Source organism: Cyclopterus lumpus, chromosome 2 (genome assembly GCF_009769545.1).
Source record: "Cyclopterus lumpus isolate fCycLum1 chromosome 2, fCycLum1.pri, whole genome shotgun sequence".
Lineage (NCBI taxonomy): Eukaryota > Metazoa > Chordata > Actinopteri > Perciformes > Cyclopteridae > Cyclopterus > Cyclopterus lumpus.
Genome location: NC_046967.1, coordinates 107,590 through 135,000, shown reverse-complemented (window position 1 = coordinate 135,000; position 27,411 = coordinate 107,590). Strand labels below are relative to the sequence as shown.

The 27,411-nt window shown below is 44.5% G+C and overlaps 5 protein-coding genes across 13 annotated transcripts in view; 2 read left to right on the top strand and 3 right to left on the bottom strand.

Annotated features, from left to right (window-relative positions):
• Window positions 1–7,390, top strand: part of dytn (dystrotelin) — a 13,838-nt gene extending 6,448 nt beyond the window's left edge. Inside the window, exons 13-16 of the mRNA XM_034555641.1 lie at window positions 5,804–6,046; window positions 6,128–6,388; window positions 6,638–6,919; window positions 7,319–7,390. Coding sequence (XP_034411532.1) covers window positions 5,804–6,046; window positions 6,128–6,388; window positions 6,638–6,919; window positions 7,319–7,390 — 858 coding nt within the window. The remainder of the gene's footprint in view (window positions 1–5,803; window positions 6,047–6,127; window positions 6,389–6,637; window positions 6,920–7,318) is intronic.
• Window positions 7,391–7,417: 27 nt separating this feature from the next.
• zdbf2 (zinc finger, DBF-type containing 2) lies at window positions 7,418–19,833 on the bottom strand. 8 transcript variants are annotated; one of them, XM_034554427.1, is made up of 12 exons: window positions 19,759–19,823; window positions 19,155–19,204; window positions 16,561–16,975; window positions 13,510–13,538; window positions 13,404–13,434; window positions 12,837–12,933; window positions 12,579–12,733; window positions 9,929–10,517; window positions 9,754–9,858; window positions 9,316–9,665; window positions 8,700–8,850; window positions 7,418–8,626 (listed from the first exon to the last, which is right to left on the bottom strand). In XM_034554427.1, the coding sequence occupies exons 4-12, from the start codon at window positions 13,523–13,525 to the stop codon at window positions 7,820–7,822; spliced, it is 2,301 nt and encodes a 766-aa protein (XP_034410318.1). In that variant the 5' UTR covers window positions 13,526–13,538; window positions 16,561–16,975; window positions 19,155–19,204; window positions 19,759–19,823; the 3' UTR covers window positions 7,418–7,819. The 8 variants fall into 8 exon arrangements, with proteins under 8 accessions (XP_034410318.1, XP_034410325.1, XP_034410334.1 ...); XM_034554434.1 differs by having other exon boundaries at window positions 19,155–19,246; window positions 19,759–19,816; XM_034554443.1 differs by lacking the exon at window positions 16,561–16,975 and having other exon boundaries at window positions 19,155–19,246; window positions 19,759–19,829.
• A 335-nt stretch (window positions 19,834–20,168) lies between these two features.
• On the bottom strand, window positions 20,169–22,249 carry eef1b2 (eukaryotic translation elongation factor 1 beta 2). The gene is made up of 7 exons (XM_034553802.1): window positions 22,099–22,249; window positions 21,394–21,516; window positions 21,196–21,322; window positions 21,049–21,115; window positions 20,747–20,872; window positions 20,394–20,461; window positions 20,169–20,290 (listed from the first exon to the last, which is right to left on the bottom strand). The coding sequence occupies exons 1-7, from the start codon at window positions 22,176–22,178 to the stop codon at window positions 20,204–20,206; spliced, it is 678 nt and encodes a 225-aa protein (XP_034409693.1). The 5' UTR covers window positions 22,179–22,249; the 3' UTR covers window positions 20,169–20,203.
• A 1,429-nt stretch (window positions 22,250–23,678) lies between these two features.
• arl11 (ADP-ribosylation factor-like 11) lies at window positions 23,679–25,485 on the top strand. Its single transcript, XM_034553817.1, has 5 exons — window positions 23,679–24,089; window positions 24,221–24,286; window positions 24,399–24,514; window positions 25,036–25,213; window positions 25,288–25,485. The coding sequence occupies exons 1-5, from the start codon at window positions 24,057–24,059 to the stop codon at window positions 25,414–25,416; spliced, it is 522 nt and encodes a 173-aa protein (XP_034409708.1). The 5' UTR covers window positions 23,679–24,056; the 3' UTR covers window positions 25,417–25,485.
• A 91-nt stretch (window positions 25,486–25,576) lies between these two features.
• On the bottom strand, window positions 25,577–27,219 carry ebpl (EBP like). Of its 2 annotated transcripts, none has more exons than XM_034553110.1 (4): window positions 26,696–27,219; window positions 26,485–26,554; window positions 26,205–26,343; window positions 25,577–25,983 (listed from the first exon to the last, which is right to left on the bottom strand). In XM_034553110.1, exons 1-4 carry the CDS (start codon window positions 27,212–27,214, stop codon window positions 25,737–25,739), a joined length of 975 nt encoding a protein of 324 aa, XP_034409001.1. In that variant the 5' UTR covers window positions 27,215–27,219; the 3' UTR covers window positions 25,577–25,736. The 2 variants fall into 2 exon arrangements, with proteins under 2 accessions (XP_034409001.1, XP_034409010.1); XM_034553119.1 differs by having other exon boundaries at window positions 26,745–27,219.
• Window positions 27,220–27,411: the final 192 nt, after the last annotated feature.

The window sequence follows — 27,411 nt, the reverse complement described above, 5'->3', positions numbered from 1 at the left end:
CATGTAGATACACACATGTAGATACACACATGTAGATACACACATGTAGATACACACAGGTAGATACACACATGTAGATACACACATGAAGCTACAGACAGGTAGATACACACATGTAGATACACACATGTAGATACACACAGGTAGATACACACAGGTAGATACACACAGGTAGATACACACATGTAGATACACACAGGTAGATACACACATGTAGATACACACATGTAGATACACACATGTAGATACACACAGGTAGATACACACAGGTAGATACACACAGGTAGATACACACAGGTAGATACACACATGTAGATACACACATGTAGATACACACATGTAGATACACACAGGTAGATACACACAGGTAGATACACACAGGTAGATACACACATGTAGATACACACATGTAGATACACACATGTAGATACACACAGGTAGATACACACAGGTAGATACACACAGGTAGATACACACATGTAGATACACACAGGTAGATACACAGAGGTGAGGCAAGTTTATACAGTCAATTTAAAGTGCTTTACAGCTACATAAAATTACAAAAAGGCAAATAAAATCATTCCATAAAAATAATAATATATTAATTATATTAAAAGCGAAGAGTGCATATAAAATACTTTCAGTTGTCAAATAGAACCGTTTTCATCCTGGATTTAAACATTGTTGAGTTGAGGCCTGTCTCACATCTTCTGGAATCTTCCAGATTTTAGCATAAAACTGAAACGCAGCCTCACCGTGTTGAGTCCTGACTCTGGACCAGCAGGAGACCACTCCCTGAGCTTCTCTGAGCCTGAGATGGTTCATATGGCTCTAACATGTGAACCACTCCCTGAGCTTCTCTGAGCCTGAGATGGTTCATATGGCTCTAACATGTGAACCACTCCCTGAGCTTCTCAGAGCTCGAGATGGTTCCTATGGGTCTAACATGTGAACCACTCCCTGATCTTCTCAGAGCCTGAGATGGTTCCTATGGGTCTAACATGTGAACCACTCCCTGAGCTTCTCAGAGCCCGAGATGGTTCCTATGGGTCTAACATGTGAACTACTCCCTGATCTTCTCAGAGCCAGAGATGGTTCCTATGGCTCTAACATGTCACACATGTACGTTGGTGCTAGACCATGAAGAGATGTGTACACAAGCAGAGCTGTTTTAAAGTCTATTCTCTGAGCAACAGGAAGCCAGTGCAGAGACCTGAGCACTGGACTAATATGGTGGTATTTCCTGGTTCTAGTCAGGACTGGAGCAGCAGCGTTCTGGATGTTCTGCAGCTGTCTTCCAGCTCGTTTAGAGCCCAGTGAGCAGGCCGTTACAGGAGTCTAACCTTCTGGAGACAAACGCATGGATTAGTCTCTCCCAAGTCTGGTTTAGACACTATTCCTTTGATTTTGGCAATGTTTTTTAGATGGTAAAAAGCTGTTGATGTTATTGATTTAATGTGGCTGTTAAAGTTTCTGAGTCCAATAAGGTAGATACAGACAGATAACAACAGACATGTAGATACACACAGGTAGATACAGACAGATAACAACAGACATGTAGATACACACAGGTAGATACAGACAGGTAACAACAGACATGTAGATACACACAGGTAGATACAGACAGATAACAACAGACATGTAGATACACACAGGTAGATACAGACAGATAACAACAGACATGTAGATACACACAGGTAGATACAGACAGATAACAACAGACATGTAGATACACACAGGTAGATACAGACAGATAACAACAGACATGTAGATACACACAGGTAGATACAGACAGATAACAACAGACATGTAGATACACACAGGTAGATACAGACAGATAACAACAGACATGTAGATACACACAGGTAGATACAGACAGATAACAACAGACATGTAGATACACACAGGTAGATACAGACAGGTAACAACAGACATGTAGATACACACAGGTAGATACAGACAGATAACAACAGACATGTAGATACACACAGGTAGATACAGACAGGTAACAACACACAAGTAGAGATACACACAGGTAGATACAGACAGGTAACAACTGACATGTAGATACACACAGGTAGATACGGACAGGTAACAACTGACATGTAGATACACACAGGTAAATACAGACAGATAACAACAGACATGTAGATACACACAGGTAGATACAGACAGATAACAACAGACATGTAGATACACACAGGTAGATACAGACAGATAACAACAGACATGTAGATACACACAGGTAGATACAGACAGATAACAACAGACATGTAGATACACACAGGTAGATACAGACAGATAACAACAGACATGTAGATACACACAGGTAGATACAGACAGATAACAACAGACATGTAGATACACACAGGTAGATACAGACAGATAACAACAGACATGTAGATACACACAGGTAGATACAGACAGGTAACAACAGACATGTAGATACACACAGGTAGATACAGACAGGTAACAACAGACATGTAGATACACACAGGTAGATACAGACAGGTAACAACAGACATGTAGATACACACAGGTAGATACAGACATGTAGATACAGACAGGTAACAACGTACAGATAACAACACACAGGTAGATACACACAGGTAACAACACACAGGTAACAACACACAGGTAGATACACACAGGTAACAACACACAGGTAGATACACACAAGGTAACAACACACATCATTATACACACAGGTAACAACACACAGGTAGATACACACAAGGTAACAACACACATCATTACACACACAGGTAACAACACACAGGAAGATACACACAGGTAACAACACACAGGTAGATACACACAAGGTAACAACACACATCATTACACACACAGGTAACAACACACAGGAAGATACACACAGGTAACAACACACATCATTACACACACAGGTAACAACACACAGGAAGATGCACACATGTAACAACACACAAGTAGATACACACAGGTAACAACACACAGGTAACAACACACATCGTTACACACACAGGTAACAACACACAGGTAGATGCACACAGGTAACAACACACAGGTAAATGCACACATGTAACAACACACAGGTAACAACACACAGGTAGATACACACAGGTAACAACACACAGCGTTACACACACAGATAACAACACACAGGTAGATACACACAGGTAGATACAGACAGGTAACAACAGACATGTAGATACACACAGGTAGATACAGACATGTAGATACAGACAGGTAACAACAGACAGGTAGATACACACAGGTAACAACACACAGGTAACAACACACAGCGTTACACACACAGGTAGATGCACACATGTAACAACACACAGGTAGATACACACAGGTAACAACACACAGGTAGATACACACAGGTAACAACACACAGGTAGATGCACACATGTAACAACACACAGGTAACAACACACAGGTAGATACACACAAGGTAACAACACACATCATTACACACACAGGTAACAACACACAGGTAACAACACACAGGTAACAACACACAGGTAGATACACACAAGGTAACAACACACATCATTACACACACAGGTAACAACACACAGGAAGATGCACACATGTAACAACACACAGGTAGATACACACAGGTAACGACACACATCGTTACACACACAGGTAACAACACACAGGTAGATGCACACATGTAACAACACACAGGTAACAACACACATCGTTACACACACAGGTAACAACACACATCGTTACACACACAGGTAACAACACACGTGTAGATACACACAGGTAGATACAGACATGTAGATACAGACATGTAACAACAGACAGGTAGATACACACAGGTAGATACAGACAGGTAACAACAGACAGGTAGATACACACAGGTAACAACACACATCGTTACACACACAGGTAACAACACACAGGTAGATGCACACAGGTAACAACGTACAGATAACAACAGACAGGTAACAACACACAGGTAGATGCACACAGGTAACAACGTACAGATAACAACAGACAGGTAACAACACACAGGTAGATGCACACAGGTAACAACACACAGGTAACAACACACAGGTAAATGCACACATGTAACAACACACAGGTAACAACACACAGGTAGATACACACAGGTAACAACACACAGCGTTACACACACAGATAACAACACACAGGTAGATACACACAGGTAGATACAGACAGGTAACAACAGACATGTAGATACACACAGGTAGATACAGACATGTAGATACAGACAGGTAACAACAGACAGGTAGATACACACAGGTAACAACACACAGGTAACAACACACAGCGTTACACACACAGGTAGATGCACACATGTAACAACACACAGGTAGATACACACAGGTAACAACACACAGGTAGATACACACATGTAACAACACACAGGTAGATACACACAGGTAACAACACACAGGTAACAACACACAGGTAGATGCACACATGTAACAACACACAGGTAGATACACACATGTAACAACACACAGGTAGATACACACAGGTAACAACACACAGGTAGATACACACAGGTAACAACACACAGGTAGATACACACAGGTAACAACACACAGGTAGATACACACATGTAACAACACACAGGTAGATACATACAGGTAACAACACACAGGTAGATACATACAGGTAACAACACACAGGTAGATACACACAGGTAACAGCACACAGGTAGATACACACAGGTAATATCACACAGGTAGATACACACAGGTAACAACACACAGGTAGATACACACAGGTAACAACACACAGGTAGATACACACAGGTAACAACACACAGGTAGATACACACAGGTAATATCACACAGGTAGATACACACAGGTAACAACACACAGGTAGATACACACAGGTAACAACACACAGGTAGATACACACAGGTAATATCACACAGGTAGATACACACAGGTAACAACACACAGGTAACAACACACAGGTAGATACACACAGGTAACAACACACAGGTAGATACACACAGGTAACAACACTCAGGTAGATACACACAGGTAATATCACACAGGTAGATACACACAGGTAACAACACACAGGTAGATACACACATGTAACAACACACAGGTAGATACACACAGGTAATATCACACAGGTAGATACACACAGGTAACAACACACAGGTAGATACACACAGGTAACAACACACAGGTAGATACACACAGGTAATATCACACAGGTAGATACACACAGGTAACAACACACAGGTAGATACACACATGTAACAACACACAGGTAGATACACACAGGTAACAACACACAGGTAGATACACACAGGTAACAACACACAGGTAGATACACACAGGTAATATCACACAGGTAGATACACACAGGTAATATCACACAGGTAGATACACACAGGTAGATACACACAGGTAACAACACACAGGTAGATACACACAGGTAACAACACACAGGTAGATACACACAGGTAATATCACACAGGTAGATACACACAGGTAACAACACACAGGTAGATACACACAGGTAATATCACACAGGTAGATACACACAGGTAACAACACACAGGTAGATACACACAGGTAATATCACACAGGTAGATACACACAGGTAACAACACACAGGTAATATCACACAGGTAACAACACACAGGTAGATACACACAGGTAACAACACACAGGTAGATACACACAGGTAATATCACACAGGTAGATACACACAGGTAACAACACACAGGTAGATACACACAGGTAATATCACACAGGTAAATATCGTCTGTCGTAGCTTTTGAGTTGATGTTCGTCTTACTTTCTTCAGGCTCTGAACAAGATGGAGGTTCAACAACATGCCAACAACACACCACAACACATAGACAGAGAGGAAACAGAGGACACAAAGTACACAGAAGACACAGAGGCCATAGAGGACACAGAGGCCATAGAGGACACAGAGGCCATAGAGGACACAGAGACCATAAAGGACATAGAGGACACAGAGGCCATAGAGGACACAGAGACCATAAAGGACACAGAGGACATAGAGGCCATAGAGGACACAGAGGCCATAGAGGACACAGAGACCATAAAGGACACAGAGGACATAGAGGACATAGAGGACACAGAGGCCATAGAGGACACAGAGGACATAGAGGACACAGAGGACATAGAGGCCACAGAGGACATAGAGGACATAGAGGCCATAGAGGACACAGAGGACACAGAGGACATAGAGGCCACAGAGGACATAGAGGCCACAGAGGACACAGAGGACACAGAGGACATAGAGGCCATAGAGGACACAGAGGACATAGAGGCCACAGAGGACATAGAGGCCATAGAGGACACAGAGACCATAAAGGACACAGAGGCCATAGAGGACATAGAGGCCACAGAGGACACAGAGGCCATAGAGGACACAGAGGACATAGAGGCCACAGAGGACACAGAGGACACAGAGGCCATAGAGGACACAGAGGACACAGAGGCCACAGAGGACACAGAGGACACAGAGGCCACAGAGGACATAGAGGCCACAGAGGACACAGAGGACACAGAGGACACAGAGGCCACAGAGGACACAGAGGACACAGAGGACACAGAGGCCATAGAGGACACGGATGGAGAAAACCTTATACTAACGTCTGACACGCAGAGAAACACAGAAGAGGAAGAAGACGAGGATGAAGTGTTGCTGAAGACAGAGGACGAGTGGAGCGAGGGAGAACTACAAACTCTATTTCCCACAATGCACCAGGACACACCTCTGTCATATGACATCCACAATGAAGAGGATAATGCAGGTGACTGGCTGCTCTGTTGTCCAATAGGACAACAGGATGGATCTAAGGAGGCGGGGCCACAGGAAGAGGACACCTGTTTGTCTGAAGAGGAGGATTGTGGGACGTGTAGTCCAGAGGAGCTGCTGCAGGAGACTGTAGAGAGACTGAAGGCTGTGATGGAGACAGACAGGTGGAGAGAAAGACAGACAGGTCTGTGATGTAAAACATTTATAAATGATGGTTTACTGGGATTATCGTAATTAGTCTAATTACAAGATATTATAATTACATATATATCATTGAAATTTATATTTTATGTTTTTTTATATTAATTACAGAAAAAGTGTATATGAATAATAATATTCTACGTCACTGGTGTTTAACTGAATATTCTGATTTATTTTTATTGACTGTTTACTGCATATTGTTTATACCACTGTGATCACTATGTCTTGTGTGCAATGTAACCCTTTGCTGCTGTAGTCCTGTAAATGTCCCCACTGCGGGACCAATAACGGATCATCTTATCTTATTTCAATATGTCCGGTCTACAGGTGAGAGGGCAGAGCTTCTTCAGGCTGCGAACCAGGTGGGAAGCTCGATACACCACTTGGTGGACGCTGTGAGAACTGACACACACTGATGACTTTTACTCAGGTTCTAAAAGTTGTTTATTCAACATGAATTCATTGAAATAAACACCAGATGTAAAAGTATAAAACAATCAAAAACCAATACCTGAAGAAAAGGCATGTCTTACCTGACCAGGTGTGTTTAGGGTTACAGAAATATACAGCTGCCAACATTATAATAAAATAATTTCATCAAATTTCACTTTCATTTGTGTGCATATTTAAATTATCATGATTTATTACAATTTAAAATGTACAATATATGCTTTAAAAATCATAATTAAACATAAAATAAAATGTTTATATTGATGATTTCATTCTAATATTGATATCAATAAACTCACAGCAGCTCCTTCTACTGTGAGTAAGTAAATAAATGAGGCTGCTACCTGCATAGGTGTCCGGCTACCTCTGCCCCCTGTCCTAGCCCCGCCCTTTGCGGGCCCTTCCCCGGCCTGTAGAGCCAGGGACTCGACTGCAGGGTGCTGCCCGACGTAGACCTTCTCTCCTGGGCAGTGGGAGGGTGGCTTGAGCCCTGGTTCTTCTCTTGGAGGGTGGGGGGCGTGTCCTGTCCCTCCTCCCTCTCCTCCCCCACTCTGACCTGCTGTGAGAGGGAAGGGCCTGAGCTGTCGTGCCCCGCCTCCTGACGGTCTTTTCTGAGTCCCTACTGAGCGTGGTCAAAAGGAAACCGTTGGCATGGCTGAAGGGCGTGTCTGATGACCTCTGACCTTTGACTCTGGAGGACCCTGCAGCCCCCGGCGGCCTGTCAGCATTCAGGTCCAGACTCAGACTTCTGAACAGCTGACGGACGCAGGGTGGGGGCGGGCTGGAGGGGGTGAAGCCTTTAGGGGGGTTCTTCAGGATGCGGTTACTGCTGGGGTCGTAGAACTTGACAGGAAGTTGTTTGTATTTGACCTTTAAAACCTGCGTGTCCAACGGGCGCCTCTTTTTCCTGCAGCGTTTGAGGACGGAGCCTGGTGCAGGTGTGTAGGTGGGGGTGGAGCCTGAGGGGGAGCAGAGCAGGTAGACCAGAGAGGTACGAGGCTGCAGAGGTGTGACAATGTTTGAGTACGACGGAGGGAGGCAGCGCCATATCTGCACCTCAGGAGTCCTCTCTGCTGCCTCCTGATTGGCTGGAGGGACACTAGTGAGCAGAGTCTCCGAAGCTGGTTCGCAGACGGCTGGGATGACCAATCGGATCGTCTGCGTGCTGTGACTGACTTTGACCACCTGAAGGAACAAACAGGTGATGAAGACGTCAACTCACAACAAAAACTGACAGAAAACTGACCATCGTTCTCACCTGACACCTGGACGCCACTCTGAAGGCCCCCGTCCTCCTCCTCCTAACGTACGCTGAGTCATCATCATCACGGTCCAATAGTGGCAAGAAACCTGCTGGCTCCGCCTCCTTGTTCTCACCACGCCCTTTGTTTTGGCTCCTCCTACCGTACCTGACGCCATGAAAAGTCACTTGTTACATTGTATCAGTACAAAACAGTATGTACATGAGTACAGGTGAGTCTATGTAATACTGTACATGAGTACAGGTGAGTCTTTATAATATTGTACATGAGTACAGGTGAGTCTTTATAATATTGTACATGAGTACAGGTGAGTCTATGTAATACTGTACATGAGTACAGGTGAGTCTTTATAATACTGTACATGAGTACAGGTGAGTCTTTATAATACTGTACATGAGTACAGGTGAGTCTTTATAATACTGTACATAAGTACAGGTGAGTCTATATAATACTGTACATGAGTACAGGTGAGTCTATATAATACTGTACATGAGTACAGGTGAGTCTATATAATACTGTACATGAGTACAGGTAAGTCTATATAATACTGTACATGAGTACAGGTGAGTCTATATAATACTGTACATGAGTACAGGTGAGTCTATAACACACCTGGCCAGAGACTCTGTGTCGAAGTAGCAGATGAATCTCCCCCTTCTGAACTGTCGGACCAGTTTTTCCACCTTCCTCTGGTCCTCCTGTTCTATCTGGGTCCAGGTCTTCCTCTTGAAGGATTCCGGGATGTGTTCCGGAGCCGGCAAGACCTCCTCGATCGGCAAACTCCAGAAGCCCTCGTCTTGCCTGGCCCCGCCCCCTGTCCGATGCTCGCCGTGGAGGGCGGAGTCTAGCTGGTAAGAGTACACCTGGTCCTGCAGGTCCACTTGAACCTCCATCAGACAACTCAAGTCCTGCCTCCCCGCTGGGCTCACCTGGACAGGTGTGTCCCCGAGTGTGTGTCCTCTCTGTAAAACCAGAACCAACAGAAAATAATGTAATCTATCACACTGGAGCCTCACCTGCTCCAACCTCCTCCAGCTGGATAACGGGTACCTGTACAGGAGAGTCCCAGTCGTCACTCTGTGTTTCCGTGGAGACGGGAAGGCTGAAGTGAAGGCTCTCTGGAGAGGAACCGCCATGACGACACACCTGGATCACCTGAACAAAAACAAGGGATTAATTTTGAGGATCAGCTAAAGATCTCAACATCCGACTGAAACAGACGGACCTCCTCGATGGTCCGGTCCAGAGAGTCGCTGTGGTCCCCGGTAGACCAGGTACCCGGGTCTGGACAGGGCCTTGGCTGTGTGCGGGTCTGGGGACTAGGGTCTGGACAGGTACCCAAGTCCAGACAGGGCCTTGGCTGGGTGCGGGTCTGGGGACTAGGGTCCAGACAGGGCCTTGGCTGGGTGCGGGGCCGGGGACCAGGGTCTGGACCTGGTGCTGAGGTTGAGGAGGTGCTGGTTTTCCTCCTGTTAGTCTTCCTGTGGGCCTTCCTGTGGACAGAGGGCGGGGCCTGGTGGTATGGAGGCGGGGCCTGTACATGTGATGACAGCGTGTTCCCTGCGGTGATGATCTCTCCTTCTTCCTGCTCTCTGATTGGCTTAGACAGCCTTTCCTGACTTCCCTCTCCTGATTGGATGTGTGTGCGGTTATCTTCTTGCTGATTGGCTGGCTGGCAGGAGGCGTCGTCAGAGCTGGACAGGTGTTCACGGGTGCCCAGCGATCGCCTGTCGTCGTCAGAGAAACGGAGTTCGTCAAGCACCGCCCTTGGCAACAGAGGGGTGGAAACTGATGGGAGGTCAGCATGAGACGGCCTGACGGAAACAAACAAGCATTAAAACCCATAAGATGAGATCACAAACCTGACAGGTAAATGGAACTGTACTTGTACACTAGCAGCGCGGGTGTGTTTGTTTTAGTCACCTGGGTCGTAGTAGCAGTGCGGGTGTGTTTGTTTTAGTCACCTGGGTCGTAGTAGCAGTGCGGGTGTGTTTGTTTTAGTCACCTGGGTCGTAGTAGCAGTGCAGGTGTGTTTGTTGTAGTCACCTGGGTCGTAGTAGCAGTGCAGGTGTGTTTGTTTTAGTCACCTGGGTCGTAGTAGCAGTGCAGGTGTGTTTGTTTTAGTCACCTGGGTCGTAGTAGCAGTGCAGGTGTGTTTGTTTTAGTCACCTGGGTCGTAGTAGCAGTGCAGGTTTGTTTGTTTTAGTCACCTGGGGTCGTAGTAGCAGTGCTGGTGTGTTTGTTTTAGTCACCTGGGTCGTAGTAGCAGTGCAGGTTTGTTTGTTTTAGTCGCCTGGGGTCGTAGTAGCAGTGCAGGTTTGTTTGTTTTAGTCACCTGGGTCGTAGTAGCAGTGCTGGTGTGTTTGTTTTAGTCGCCTGGGGTCGTAGTAGCAGTGCTGGTGTGTTTGTTTTAGTCACCTGGGTCGTAGTAGCACTGCGGGTTTGTTTGTTTTAGTCACCTGGGTCGTAGTAGCAGTGCGGGTGTGTTTGTTTTAGTCACCTGGGTCGTAGTAGCAGTGCTGGTGTGTTTGTTTTAGTCACCTGGGTCGTAGTAGCAGTGCAGGTGTGTTTGTTTTAGTCACCTGGGTCGTAGTAGCAGTGCAGGTGTGTTTGTTTTAGTCACCTGGGGTCGTAGTAGCAGTGCAGGTGTGTTTGTTTTAGTCACGTGGGGTCGTAGTAGCAGTGCAGGTGTGTTTGTTTTAGTCACCTGGGTCGTAGTAGCAGTGCAGGTGTGTTTGTTTTAGTCACCTGGGGTCGTAGTAGCAGTGCAGGTTGGTTTGTTTTAGTCACCTGGGGTCGTAGTAGCACTGCAGGTTTGTTTGTTTTAGTCACGTGGGGTCGTAGTAGCAGTGCTGGTGTGTTTGTTTTAGTCACCTGGGGTCGTAGTAGCAGTGTGGGTGTGTTTGTTTTAGTCACCTGGGTCGTAGTAGCAGTGCTGGTGTGTTTGTTTTAGTCACCTGGGGTCGTCGTAGCACTGCGGGTTGGTTTGTTTTAGTCACCTGGGGTCGTAGTAGCAGTACGGGTGTGTTTGTTTTAGTCACCTGGGTCGTAGTAGCAGTGCGGGTGTGTTTGTTTTAGTTACCTGGGGTCGTAGTAGCAGTGCTGGTGTGTTTGTTTTAGTCACCTGGGGTCGTCGTAGCACTGCGGGTTGGTTTGTTTTAGTCACCTGGGGTCGTAGTAGCAGTACGGGTGTGTTTGTTTTAGTCACCTGGGGTCGTAGTAGCAGTGCGGGTGTGTTTGTTTTAGTTACCTGGGGTCGTAGTAGCAGTGCTGGTGTGTTTGTTTTAGTCACCTGGGTCGTAGTAGCAGTGCGGGTGTGTTTGTTTTAGTTACCTGGGGTCGTAGTAGCAGTGCTGGTGTGTTTGTTTTAGTCACCTGGGGTCGTAGTAGCAGTGCGGGTGTGTTTGTTTTAGTTACCTGGGGTCGTAGTAGCAGTGCTGGTGTGTTTGTTTTAGTCACCTGGGTCGTAGTAGCAGTGCAAGTGTGTTTGTTTTAGTTACCTGGGGTCGTAGTAGCAGTGCAAGTGTGTTTGTTTTAGTCACCTGGGTCATAGTAGCAGTGCAAGTGTGTTTGTTTTAGTTACCTGGGGTCGTAGTAGCAGTGCTGGTGTGTTTGTTTTAGTCACGTGGGGTCGTAGTAGCAGTGCTGGTGTGTTTGTTTTAGTCACCTGGGTCATAGTAGCAGTGCAAGTGTGTTTGTTTTAGTCACCTGGGTCATAGTAGCAGTGCAAGTGTGTTTGTTTTAGTCACGTGGGGTCGTAGTAGCAGTGCTGGTGTGTTTGTTTTAGTCACCTGGGGTCGTAGTAGCAGTGCGGGTGTGTTTGTTTTAGTCACCTGGGGTCGTAGTAGCAGTGCGGGTGTGTTTGTTTTAGTTACCTGGGGTCGTAGTAGTGGTGCGGGTGGTGCTGCAGGACATCCTGCAGGAAGCGCTCTAGCAGAGTTAGTTTGGTTTTGCTGCTGGAGGAGGAGACAGTGCTGGAGCCTAGGGAGGACACCCGGACAGAATCCAGGTGTCTGAGACTGGACAGGTGCTGAGAGAAGACAGTATGATGTCATTCATTCTGATTGAACTGCTCAGGTCACAGGACTGCAGCTCAGATTCAGTAGCACACATGAAATCTGTGTGAGGCGCACCTGGTCCAGGTTGCTGTAGAGGACTCTGCAGTATCCACAGTAACCCTGTCTGCTGGGCTGACACCTGGATGGACCTGGCTGAGACTCCGCCCACATCCTGGCAGACAGAGAGAGGTCAGGAAAATGTGTTAGACCCTCCAGACCAGCAGGGGGCAGTATCACAGGTATCCTAGTCGTCTTTACTGTCGTATGCAGCACCTGTAAACTTAGGTGTGTGTTTGGACGCTGGAGCAGAAAGAGCAGCTCACCTGTCCCAGGTTGGTGTTTGTTCTTTGAGTTAGGAACTCTATTACAACTTTCTCTATTTAGTAAAAGTTGTAAGATCAATATATTTAAGTTTGGTTGCTTTTTACTTTTAGTTCAAACTGCAGTTCCTCATTCTGGCACATTGACCTTTGACCTTTATATACCTGCAGTGCAAAGCATTGCGGGTCGGAAAAATACATCTGCAGTGCAAAGCATTGTGGGTCAGAACCTGCTGGTATTTAACGATGTATATTTTCTGGTCGTCGGGTATCAGAACATACAACGTGATCAATAATGAGATTAACCAACAGGTACACTCACCTGCTGGTGGACTCCACCTTCCTCTGGTCACCTGACACACACACACAAACACAGTGTCGTAAATTGAATTAAAAACACAATAATAGACGTATGTTTGATGTTTTACCTTCATCATCTGACATCCTGACTGGAAATCTGAAACACATTTATTAGATATTTATATTAATTATTATTAATTTTGTGTATGAGAAAGTAATGGTGAGGTAATGACGAGGTAATGACAAGATGAGGTAAGAGGTAATGGTGAAATAATGACGAGGTAATGGTGAGGTAATGATGAGGTAAGAGGTAATGGTGAAATAATGACGAGGTAATGATGAGGTAAGAGGTAATGGTGAAATAATGATGAGGTAATGGTGAGGTAAGAGGTAATGGTGAAATAATGACGAGGTAAGAGGTAATGGTGAAATAATGACGAGGTAATGGTGAGGTAATGATGAGGTAATGACGAGGTAAGAGGTAATGGTGAAATAATGACGAGGTAATGGTGAGGTAATGATGAGGTAATGACGAGGTAATAATGAGGTAAGAGGTAATGGTGAAATAATGACGAGGTAATGATGAGGTAAGAGGTAATGGTGAAATAATGACGAGGTAATGGTGAGGTAATGATGAGGTAATGACGAGGTAATAATGAGGTAAGAGGTAATGGTGAAATAATGACGAGGTAATGATGAGGTAAGAGGTAATGGTGAAATAATGACGAGGTAATGGTGAGGTAATGATGAGGTAATGACGAGGTAATAATGAGGTAAGAGGTAATGGTGAAATAATGACGAGGTAATGTTGAGGTAAGAGGTAATGGTGAAATAATGATGAGGTAATGGTGAGGTAAGAGGTAATGGTGAAATAATGACGAGGTAAGAGGTAATGGTGAAATAATGACGAGGTAATGGTGAGGTAATGATGAGGTAATGACCAGGTAAGAGGTAATGGTGAAATAATGACGAGGTAATGATGAGGTAATGGTGAGGTAATGACGAGGTAATAATGAGGTAAGAGGTAATGGTGAAATAATGATGAGGTAATGATGAGGTAATGGTGAGGTAAGAGGTAATGGTGAAATAATGACGAGGTAATGATGAGGTAAGAGGTAATGGTGAAATAATGACGAGGTAATGATGAGGTAAGAGGTAATGGTGAAATAATGACGAGGTAATGGTGAGGTAAGAGGTAATGGTGAAATAATGCCAAGGTATAGGTGAAATAATGATGCAATGGTGAGGTAATGATGAGGTAAGTGGTAATGGTGAAATAATGACGAGGTAATGGTGAGGTAAAGGTGAAATAATGACAAGGCAATTACATTTTTTTTTACATTATTACATTACATATCATTTAGCTGACTCTTTTATCCAAAGCAACTTACAATAAGTGCATTAAACCGTGAGTCCAAACTCAGAACAACAAGAATCAAGAAAGTACAATTTCTTCAATAACGTTAAACTACAAAGTACTATCAGTAAGAGACATTTAAGTGCTGCTAAAGTGTTAAACTACAATGTGCTATCAGTAAGAGACATTTAAGTGCTACTAAAGTGTTAAACTACAAAGTGCTATCAGTAAGAGACATTTAAGTGCTGCTAAAGTGTTAAACTACAATGTGCTATCAGTAAGAGACATTTAAGTGCTACTAAAGTGTTAAACTACAAAGTGCTATTAGTAAGAGACATTTAAGTGCTGCTAAAGTGTTAAACTACAAAGTGCTATCAGTAAGAGACATTTAAGTGCTGCTAAAGTGTTAAACTACAAAGTGCTATCAGTTTAACTGCCATAAATATTATTTATGTAATTATTTAATAGGCTCGTTTACATATTATTTGTACAATTCGTTTCTTGAATATTGATTATGTTTTATGTTTACACTTGATAGGAACTATTCGTAAGTCCTATGTTGCGTTCGGACGCTTTTAGTTGTGACCAGCTGAAGACATGTGCAGCGGTAGAAGTTTGTACTAAAGATTTAAGTTACAGAAGTGACAACAAAGTGTTGGATTCTTAAAGATTATTGTTGTCTAAGTGGACTCATTTCCCTCTTAGTTGTGTGCAGCCAGCGAGTTTGACTATCACTCCCTCCAGGAATACACAACACCTCTGTTCTTAGTTACTGATGGATTTATTCCTCTTGGAATACTTCAGTTAACACCACCGTCATCAATCCACCGTCGAACTGTACATATTAGAAGAGTCTGCAGCCATGTTATCAGCTCTGTGAGGCTGTGCGTTGGCACAATGGTGCTTAGGTGTACAAGCAAGCATGCTGACACGCTAAGCACCATTGTGCCAATGCACAGCCTCACGGAGCTGATAACATGGTAGAAGGGTGGAGGGAGGAGGGGGACCAGGGGGGTCAAGGAGGTTGGAAAAGATAGAGAAGAGTTTTTTTTGGGTTAGACAAAGAGGATTCGATTCTGGATTGGTAGAACAGACTTTTGGCTGTAGTGATGGACGCAGAGAAGGAGGAGAGAAGAGATTGATAGGCGAGCAGGTCGCTGGCGTGTTTGGATTTTCGCCATTTCCTTTCCGCTGCTCGCATAGTGGCTCTCTGAGCACCGAGTCAGACAACCACGGAGCCGGAGAGGACTTGAGGACCTTTAGAGTCGTAAGAGGACTTGAGGACCTTTAGAGTCGTAAGAGGACTTGAGGACCTTTAGAGTCGTAAGAGGACTTGAGGACCTTTAGAGTCCTAAGAGGACTTGAGGACCTTTAGAGTCGTAAGAGGACTTGAGGACCTTTAGAGTCGTAAGAGGACAGAGAGAATCAAGAGAGGAAGACAGCGTAGAGAGAAGAGTGTCAGTGGCAGATTTAGGCTGCATGAGTGAGAAGGAATCAGTTGAAGGAAGGGCTGACAGAACAGAGGAGGGAGTGAGAAGGGAGAGAGGGAGAGAGGGAGAGAGGGTGAGAGGGTGCGGACAGGTGCAGAGTCCGTTGTGGGAGGGTTGTCAGTTCCAAAGAGTGGGAGTGAGTAAGAGATGAAGAAGTGGTCAGAGACATGAAGTGGAGTTACAGTGAGGTCAGATGTAGAGCAGTTTCTGGTGAACATATAGTCAAGGTGGTGTCCAGCTTTGTGAGTAGGAGGGGAAGGACTGAGAGAGAGATCAAAGGAAGACAGGAAGAGTAGCAGGTCACATGACTTCTGTCTGGATGTTAAAGTCACCCAGAAGGATGAGCGGGGGGCGTTTTCTGGGAAGTTTGAAAGGAGGACGTCTAGTTCTTCCAAGAAGTCTCTCAAGGAACCAGGAGGACGGTAGAGAACAACAATGGTTAGATGAACCGGATGAGTAACCGTCACTGCATGAAACTCAAAAGACAGTGGGGTACATAATGGAAAAACCCCATTTGGGGGAGATGAGTAGACCTGAACCACCACCCCGACCAGAGGGTCTGGGTGTGTGGCTGAAGGAGAAGGCCGAGGAGAGAGCAGCAGGGGTTGATGTGTTGTCTGGTGTGATCCAAGTCTCAGTGAGAGCCAGGAAGTCCAGCGATTGCTTGATAGCGAAGCCAGAGATGAAGTCCGCCTTGCGGTTAGCTGACTGGCAGTTCCAGAGGCCCCCTGTGACGAGGTGCTGGGTCTGTGTGGAGCAGGTTGGATAAATAAGAGAGGAGGGATTTTGGTGCATGTGTGACCGAGTCCGCGGTCTGTAGTATCTACGAGTAGATGTGCACACAGTTATGGAAAGAAAACACATTATCACAGGGAAATGTTTATACTCAGCCGCCCTGAAGACTCCAGTGTAGATAGATAAGATACTTTATTAATCCCCAAGGGGAAATTTGTTGTCATCATAGTAGCGCCCAACACTTTACAGACACCAAATGGAATAGACGAAATAAACTAAACACACACAATAAAATATAAGAACAGGGATAACAGATATATACAAAATATAAAATATATATACACAATAGAATACAAAAAGGAAATTCAATAAAATTAAATGTAAACAGAGTGTGCAAAATATGTAAAATATATATACACAATAGAATACGAATAACTGCAGTGTGTATTTAAGGACATTAATTTAAGTTTAAACAGAGTGTGCAAAATGTAAAGTATATGAAGTGTAAATCAACATAAATGTGAATGTGTACAGTGAAAATTAGTCCAGAGGGTCTGGCCAGAAGTGATTTGTTGAACAGTCCAATTGCCGTGGGCAGGAATGTTCTCCTGTATCGGTCCTTGTGAAGCGGAGCTGGATGAATCTTTTGGAGAAAGTGCTCCGCTGACTCTGCAGTAGGTGGTGGAGGGTGGTCCTTCAGTGTCCTCCTCTCCACCACCTGTTCCACCACCTGTTCCAGATGCTCCCGCTTGACGCCGATGATGGAGCCGGCCTTCTTAACCAGTTTGTTGAGTCTGTTGGTGTCACCGGCTCCAATGCTGCTCCCCCAGCAGACAATGGTGAAATACAAGACACTGGTCCAACAGACTGGTGGAACATCTCCAACATCTCAGAGCACTGGTCCAACAGACTGGTGGAACATCTCCAACATCTCAGAGCACTGGTCCAACAGACTGGTGGAACATCTCCAACATCTCAGAGCACTGGTCCAACAGACTGGTGGAACATCTCCAACATCTCAGAGCATTGGTCCAACAGACTGGTGGAACATCTCCAACATCTCAGAGCACTGGTCCAACCGACTGGTAGAACATCTCCAACATCTCAGAGCACTGGTCCAACCGACTGGTAGAACATCTCCAACATCTCAGAGCACTGGTCCAACCGACTGGTAGAACATCTCCAACATCTTGCTGCACACGTTGAAGGATCGAAGCTTCCTCAGGAAAAAGAGTCGACTCCCCTTCTTGTAGACAGCGTTGATGTTGGTCTTCCAGTTCAGTCGGCTGTCGATGGAGACACCCAGGAACCTGTACTCCTCCACCATGTCCACGTCCACTCCCAGGACACTCAGAGGTCTAGAAACTGTTGTCTTCCTCCTGAAGTCGACCACCATCTCTCTGGTCTTGGCCACGTTCAGAAGCAGGTGATTCTCACCGGCCCGCTCCACAAAGTCACTCACCACTGCTCCGTACTCCTCCCGTCCATCCCTAATACACCCGACCACTGCAGAGTCATCAGAGTACTTCTGCAGATGACCCCGTGTTGTACTGGAAGTCAGTGGTGAACAGGAAGGGAGTCTTTATCCTCGGAGTCTTCACACAAGGAGTCTTCAGCTGACGCTTCAAGCCCCCACCTGGTTATACACCTGAGTTGGCGATAATTAGCTACAGCTGTGTCGACCCCGCCCTCATGTCGTTGAAGGCATTGCCCACTTATCGATACTGGTCTGAGTCAATGGTGTCAGACAATGGCAGGGATTCCTTGTCACCAGTGAAGTTTCAGTTATACAAGAATGTGAAATTCTTGCCAAAACTGATTAAGGACAAAGGTCTTTTTACCTCAAGGTAGAAAGTAGATTAAAGTTTAGTCCCTAGTAGATTTGGATTACAGAACAAATACTTAAATCCTCGCTGGTTTTGTTGCCTTTTCAATCACTTGTGTGAAAAGCAAGAAATCACAGCTCAGTGTTCAGATTAGAAAGACAGTACAGACTAGCATTCCAGGATACCTAAATACAGCAGATACAGTAGTAATATAGCAGAGAAACCTCTTTAAAGAATATACTCAGCTAGATACAGGAAGACCCAGAAGTCAGAGGACTCACAGCTCAGATAATGACAATGTAATGATGAGGCAATGACGAGGTAATGACGAGGCAATAACTAATGGTGAGGTAATGACGTCTCACCTGGTGGCAGTGCAGTCAGTGAGTCATCCATCCAATAAGAGCACTCCATGCTGTAACCAAGGGTAACCAGGTGAGCATTTCAGGTCCATGAGCTGAAGTCACAAAATATATTAAGATAACCAATTCAGCTTCAACAAGTGAAACTGTTATCGATATAAAAGGTTGTCAGTCTTTACTAATATATAATTAAATAAATTGAGACGGACAGGCTGAAAGATTCAATAAAACAATTATAGTCAATGATTATGCAGTCTGTTAAAGTCAAACTAATCAATAAATATCCATACGTATATATTGATTAAGACCTAGTTAAAGATGAATAACATGTTCTTAAATGAATTACATTAATTTTCCCAATAATGTGGTTATTCAGAGCCTGTGACGTGGACCAATCAAAACGCAGCTGTAACCACACTGGCTGAGCTCTGATTGGCTGCCTGCGTGGAGCTAGCTGCAGCGCTCGCGGCTCCAGTTTAAACCCGGTTCACTAAACCAGCTATAACCGGTTCGGCCGTGTTAAACCGGGCTCGCTGTAACCGTGGTAACGAGTCAGCTGTCAGACAGCTAGCTGTTAGCTTTGAGCCGCGCTAGCGCAGCAGTTTACCGTCGCAGACTGAAGGGCTCCGCCGCCGTGCGCTGCTCCGCCGTCTTGTTTCCGGTCTGACTTCTTCTGCTGCAGCATTACAGGCAGAATGTCTCACAGCAGCCCGACAGGCAGGAAAGAGGACTACAAGTCCTCTAACTAGTTCTGAAGTACAACACTACAGAACTACAGCGTGGCGTCAGGTTTTCTGGCTGCTCCTCACGTTAAAATAAACCCAGAGCTTTCTGTGACTAACATATAACCAAAACTAGTGACACACGTAATACTTTGATCAACGGCAATACTGATTTGGATTATTCGGTTACATGAAGTTTGCTAATGTAATAAAGTACATTGACTCTTCTCCAACATGACTTATTTAAATTAAAGACCCAAGTGTAGCTCCTCCGACTTCAGAGAACAGACTCAAGTTTTGTGTTGAAGTGCTTTTTATTAAAGTTTGTTTTTAGATCTTGTTGAAAGCTGCGACGTCCATCGACTGAACAAAGTCCTCAAAGGCCGAGATGTGTTCCTCCAGGAGGTCTGTGCCCACCTGGAACAGAGAAGACAAGGACCAGGTGTAAACAGACGGGATCAGGTGTAGAACAGACACTAAATGTTGGACATGAAAGCAGTCCACAGGGGACCCGTCTCACCTTGTTGTCTTCCACCACACAACCGATCTGCAGCTTCTTGATGCCGTAACCGACTGGGACCAGTTTGGCTGCAGAAAAGGAAATACTTTGATTATAATACATTAATGATCAGTGGAGCAGTTATCAATAACTTTATCAGTGACACCCATTTCTCTGCAGGTTTCAGATCGTTGTGTGACATCACAAGTTCAGTCGAAAGATGGTGTTTGATCATCATCAAGTCTGCAGAGACTCTTCGGTTTCTGATCAAATAATAGATCCACTAAAGAATTTACTGCAACTATAAATACAGAATAAAGCTGAAGCGTTAGACTATATTAATGCAGTACTGTGTGCATGATTAAAACTCTTACACTGTCCCCAGACCAGCCCGTCAATCTGAATACTGCGGACACACTCTTCAAGCTTGGACATGTCCGTCTCATCATCCCACGGCTTGACGTCCAATAGGATCGAAGATTTGGCGATGAGGGTGGGTTCTGGGGAGGAAGAGGAATCAGTTACCATGGAAACCAGTCTGAACGTGCAGTCCCAGAAGCAAGGAGGCTCTCAGGTAAACAAGGTGTCCATCAGGAAGTCAGTCGAAAGATGGTGATTGGTTGATCATCATGAAGAGCAGGTGAATGGATCAATACGGTGATCGGCTGTAACCTACTCTTTGATTTCTTGGCAGCGTACTCTGCCAGCCGTTGCTCCTTCAGTCTTTCTGCTTCTGCGTCCTCCTGCAGGACAGAACACAGGCCGTTTAACACGCCATGGCGGAGCAGCTGATCGAGGTCAGATGACATCACTGCGAGGTTACCTCTTCATCGGAGCCGAACAAGTCGATGTCGTCATCATCCTCCTTGGTGGCAGGGGCGGAGCCTGAGGTGGTGTCAGCCACTCCTGCAGGGCCATACTGACCTAGAGGCTTCTTCACACCTGGGAGACTAACAGGAGGAGGCGGTTACACACACACACCCCCCCGTTTACACAGACACCTGCTGACGTCACCACTCACCTGCTCTTCTGGTTCTGGTAGGACTTGATGTGGTTGTACCAGCGGAGGGCGTGGCTCAGGTCGGACGTGGGTGGAGCCAAGATCACCTCGAAGACAGCCACATCGGCCTGAGATGGGACATACCTGAGGACAGAGACAGTGAGTGTTAAAGACAAATATAAATAAATATCGTTTTCATTAGTGAATAATCAATTCGCGTTTCTACAGAAGCCCAGAGAGGACAAAAAAACGTTGTTAAATGCCGGCCACCGTAGTTCCGACTACAGAGCCTACGATCACTGGACCCATCCACGTTTGACAATAAATGAATGAACTTAATGTGATAATAAATAAACTCCTAATAAAGAAATAAACTTCTAATAAAGAACTGGCACGTGGCCCTAACATGTGCCACATGGTGCTAACACTTCAGCTACTTCACATCAAAAAACACCAACAATACATTCTCTCTACTTTAGCTCGTATCAGTTAGCTCTCCCATGCGGACATTAAGACCGTAACGTTGGTTCAGTTGGTCACATTTCAGGCTTTAAAGGCCGCTAGCAGACAGCTAATGCTAACAAACAGCTTAGTGCCAACAGAATGCTCTGAGCGAGGATCCAAGATGGCGGCCGACCGGCAGCTTCTCTCAGTTTCTACTGATTTCTGGCTTCTACCGGGTTCTACCGGGTTCTACCTGGTTCTACCTGGTTCTACCGGACTGACCCCTCGATGTAGCTGCGCTCCGACAGAAAGCCGTTCAGCGCTTTGAGTCCGGAGGCCGATTTCAAGTCACCGAAGCCCATAATGGCGGTGAGGATCCGAGGAGGCGGAAGGAAGGAGCCGTCGGAGGAGCGAAAGAAGGAAGGAGGAGGCGGGAAGAGCCTGCTTTATACCCGGAGACAGACCCCTCCTCTCCGGCCACAGCTCCTCCTCCGCCCCGCTGAACCTGGAGGAGGAGGAGCATTACTGTTTTTAATAGCGGACACATACGGACAAATATATACTTATTTGTGTATATATATTGTCATATCATCCCTGATGTACCTGTAGAAGGAGTTATGTTGACTGTTTCAGTGTGTTTGTTTTGAATATTCATTGTTGTTTTTCACCTGCCTGCAGAGAATGTTGTCAATGTGAATGTTGTCAATGTAAATGTTGTCAATGTGAATGTTGTCAATGTGAATGTTGTCAATAGAAATGTTGTCAATGTGAATGTTGTCAATGTGAATGTTGTCAATGTGAATGTTGTCAATAGAAATGTTGTCAATGTGAATGTTGTCAATGTGAATGTTGTCAATAGAAATGTTGTCAATGGAAATGTTGTCAATGTGAATGTTGTCAATGTGAATGTTGTCAATAGAAATGTTGTCAATGTGAATGTTGTCAATGTGAATGTTGTCAATAGAAATGTTGTCAATGTGAATGTTGTCAATAGAAATGTTGTCAATGTGAATGTTGTCAATAGAAATGTTGTCAATGTGAATGTTGTCAATGTGAATGTTGTCAATGTGAATGTTGTCAATAGAAATGTTGTCAATGTGAATGTTGTCAATGTGAATGTTGTCAATAGAAATGTTGTCAATGTGAATGTTGTCAATAGAAATGTTGTCAATGTGAATGTTGTCAATGTGAATGTTGTCAATAGAAATGTTGTCAACTGAAATGTTAATGTGAATGTTGTCAATGTGAATGTTGTCAATAGAAATGTTGTCAATGTGAATGTTGTCAATAGAAATGTTGTCAATGTGAATGTTGTCAATGTAAATGTTGTCAATGTGAATGTTGTCAATGTGAATGTTGTCAATAGAAATGTTGTCAATGTGAATGTTGTCAATGTGAATGTTGTCAATAGAAATGTTGTCAATGTGAATGTTGTCAATGTGAATGTTGTCAATAGAAATGTTGTCAACTGAAATGTTAATGTGAATGTTGTCAATGTGAATGTTGTCAATAGAAATGTTGTCAATGTGAATGTTGTCAATAGAAATGTTGTCAATGTGAATGTTGTCAATGTAAATGTTGTCAATGTGAATGTTGTCAATAGAAATGTTGTCAATGTGAATGTTGTCAATGTGAATGTTGTCAATAGAAATGTTGTCAATGTGAATGTTGTCAATGTGAATGTTGTCAATGTGAATGTTGTCAATAGAAATGTTGTCAATGTGAATGTTGTCAATGTGAATGTTGTCAATATAAATGTTGTCAATGTGAATGTTGTCAATGGAAATGTTGTCAATGTGAATGTTGTCAATGTGAATGTTGTCAATATAAATGTTGTCAATGTGAATGTTGTCAATGTGAATGTTGTCAATGGAAATGTTGTCAATGTGAATGTTGTCAATGTGAATGTTGTCAATGTGAATGTTGTCAATAGAAATGTTGTCAATGTGAATGTTTAAAGTTTATTCAACCCAAATAATTCAAACCTCTTCTTCTTTGTGGTAAAATGTGAGTAAGTGGTTAAATGCTGCCTCCACCCACCTCTGATGCAGTCAGACCGGTCCGCTGTCACATAACCCGCTTTCATTGGATGCTGCTCTCCTATTGGCCGATTGCTTGACTGAACCTGAACACACCTGAGAGAGGTTTGACAGGTGAGTTTCAGTCAGGCTCAGAGCAGTCAGTCTGAAGGGTGACGTTACTCACATTGCATTACAGCTGAAGAAGAAGAAAGACGAGTGATGGGTCAGACTCAGAGCTCCAACTCTCCTCAGGTAAATCACTCTTTAAATCATCTGAACATTAAACTCACCTGACCGACACCTGTCTCAGCCACCTGATGCTGATGACAGTTGCTAATCAGTGAAGTGAACCAGAACTTTAACAGATGTGTTTGTGTGTTCAGGTGGTCCTGATGGGTTTGGACTCGGCGGGAAAGTCAACTCTATTGGCCAGACTGCTGACAGGACAGGTGAGTCTCAACAGGTGTTTAACAGGAGTGAATCCCAGTGTCTAACTTGTGAATATGAACGTGTGAATATCAGAGTGTCCATGTGTGAATATAATTGTATGTTAACCTTCAGGTGATGGAAACATCTCCAACCATTGGATTCAACGTGGGATCTCTGGATCTGGACAAGAAGACATCTCTGACTGTGTGGGACGTCGGAGGACAGAAGAGCATGAGAGCCAACTGGAGGTAAACACAAGGAAGACAGACAGGCAGACAGACTAACCCCTATTCTTTGTCTTCAGGTACTACCTGGACGACTGTAAGGCTCTGGTGTCTGTGGTGGACAGCAGTGAGACAGACAGGCAGACAGACTAAGCCCTACTCTTTGTCTTCAGGTACTACCTGGACGACTGTAAGGCTCTGGTGTCTGTGGTGGACAGCAGTGAGACAGACAGGCAGACAGACTAAGCCCTACTCTTTGTCTTCAGGTACTACCTGGACGACTGTAAGGCTCTGGTGTCTGTGGTGGACAGCAGTGAGACAGACAGGCAGACAGACTAACCCCTATTCTTTGTCTTCAGGTACTACCTGGACGACTGTAAGGCTCTGGTGTTTGTGGTGGACAGCAGTGAGACAGACAGGCAGACAGACTAACCCCTATTCTTTGTCTTCAGGTACTACCTGGACGACTGTAAGGCTCTGGTGTCTGTGGTGGACAGCAGTGAGACAGACAGGCAGACAGACTAACCCCTATTCTTTGTCTTCAGGTACTACCTGGACGACTGTAAGGCTCTGGTGTTTGTGGTGGACAGCAGTGATCCGGGCCGACTGCCGGAGGCCCAGAAGATCTTGAAGAAGATCCTGAATGAGGAGAAGCTACGAGGAGTTCCGCTGATGGTTCTGGCCAACAAGAAGGACCTGCCCAACTCCATGACCATCCGGGAGGTAGGAGAACCATTTCCTCTCAGATCAAACCAGTTCAATTCAGAACAAACCAAACTTGTTCTTCTCCTCCTCAGATCTCCAACCAGCTGGATCTCCCCAGTCATGAGGACCGGTTGTGGGAGATCCAGGCGTGCAGCGCTCTGCAGGGACTCGGCCTCCAGCAGGCCTTCATGTCCATCAGCAAGCTCATCAAGAAGACATGAGGAGGAGGAGGAGTTTGGTTTGTTGTTGAAACTCACAATATGTATTTAAAATAAACCTGTTTTTGTGTAAAGATGAAATAATAAATATATTAAGATGATTGACTTTGTGTTTGTTAGATCATTAAAAAGAAAGTTCTCTCACACAAATTCACTATCTTAATCAATCAATCAATGTCAGGTATTGATTAATATGTTTCCTAAAGAAGTTCTATTAAACAATGATGAAGGTGTGACATCACAAGGCTGAAAACAGTCTGATTTGAAAGTCATCACGGTCCTTTAATTATAAATCAATAATGTTCACATTTAAAGAGGAGTCTCTACATCTTCTTCTTTATTACATCGTCGTCTGATCTGAGTCTGTGCAGTCTCCTCAGAGAGAACCAGGACTGGACCAGCAGCATAACCGGGACCAGGACCCAGACCCCATTAAAGAAGACCAGGTAGACCCACAGGTAGAGCCAGTTGGACGTGTCCAGGTGAGGACTGCCCAGCAGCCAATCGGGACAGAACGTCATCCAGCCTCCGTACAGCTCGCACACGCTCAGAGAGACCTGCAGGAAGTGTCTGGAAGCACACATGTAGTCGTATTACCTGGAGTATTACCTGGAGTATTACCTGGAGTATTCACTCCACTCGGCATTTACCAATTGGCTTGTGACTCCGTCACTGCGAGCTAATCACTCAATAAAATCAATACTGTTTGTTTCCTCAGTGGTGGAACGAGATTAATACCTGTAGTAGTAACCCAAGTAGAGTCCAGCCTGTAGTACATGTTGTAGTAGTACCTGTAGTATTTGTCCTTCAGTACTGCGTGTATCAGTAGTAACCCAAGTAGAGAGTCGAGGACAACAGTCAGAATTTCTATGGAGACGATCGTCGGATCAGAAATCAGCCAACGACGATCAGCTTTACTGTACTCCTTCCCTAGAGAGGGAGATTACAATTACTAAAGCAGGAATGTAGTACTTACTTACTGTAAATGTAGTACAGTAGGAGAAGTATGACATGTAAATACTACTTTACATATTCATGTGAATACTACTTTACAAAGGATGTTAAACTCACAGAGTTCAGCCAGCGGACCTTCAGACATCTCCACCGTTCCCACAAGAGACATGTAAACAAATGGACCTTCCTGTGGAAAAAACAATAAACAATGAGGCCAATAACAAGCTAAAATTATAAACAACAATCAGTTACTCAATAATAAACAACAAATAAACAATTAAACAGATGAGACAAATGATAAGGGGAAACTGGTCCTGATTGGTCCTACCAGGGTCAGGTGGACGATGACGTCATAGAAGAGCCACAGCAGGACCCACCTTTCCTCTGTAGAGCCCTGCCCACCGTACCTGCATGTCAAAAGGACGGCGGCGAAAACCTGGAAGCTGCAGGCCACCATAGACAGGACCGAGACCAGAGAGAGGCCAGGGGGCGCTACCGAGTCCATCTGAGGCCTCCACCCAGTACAGGTAGGACTAGTAGGACTCTGTGGTAATATTCTGCTCACACAGACGCAGTATTCTGCATGAAGAATCAAGACCACACTGTGTAAATGTGGCCCACATGTATTTATTGGCTGTGTTGGTTCTAAGCCCCTCCCCGAACCATCCCATTGGCTTTTGAGGAGAACACCCCACTCTCTGACCCCGCAGCCTCCCACAGATCCAGTAGATCCCAGTAGAGACCAGTATACTTCAGCTGGAGAACCATTTAGAGCAAAGAAAAGGTGCCATTTGCTTTTAATAATAATTCTAAAGATCATAATATACAAAGACACAGATGCATGCATTCATATTAATGCAAAATCTATCTATCTATCTGTATGTGTATATGTATGCATATACATATACACACATATATGTGTATATATATATATATACACACACACACATATATATATATATACACACATATATATGTGTATATATACACACATTTATACATATATATATATATATACATATATATATATATATATACACATAT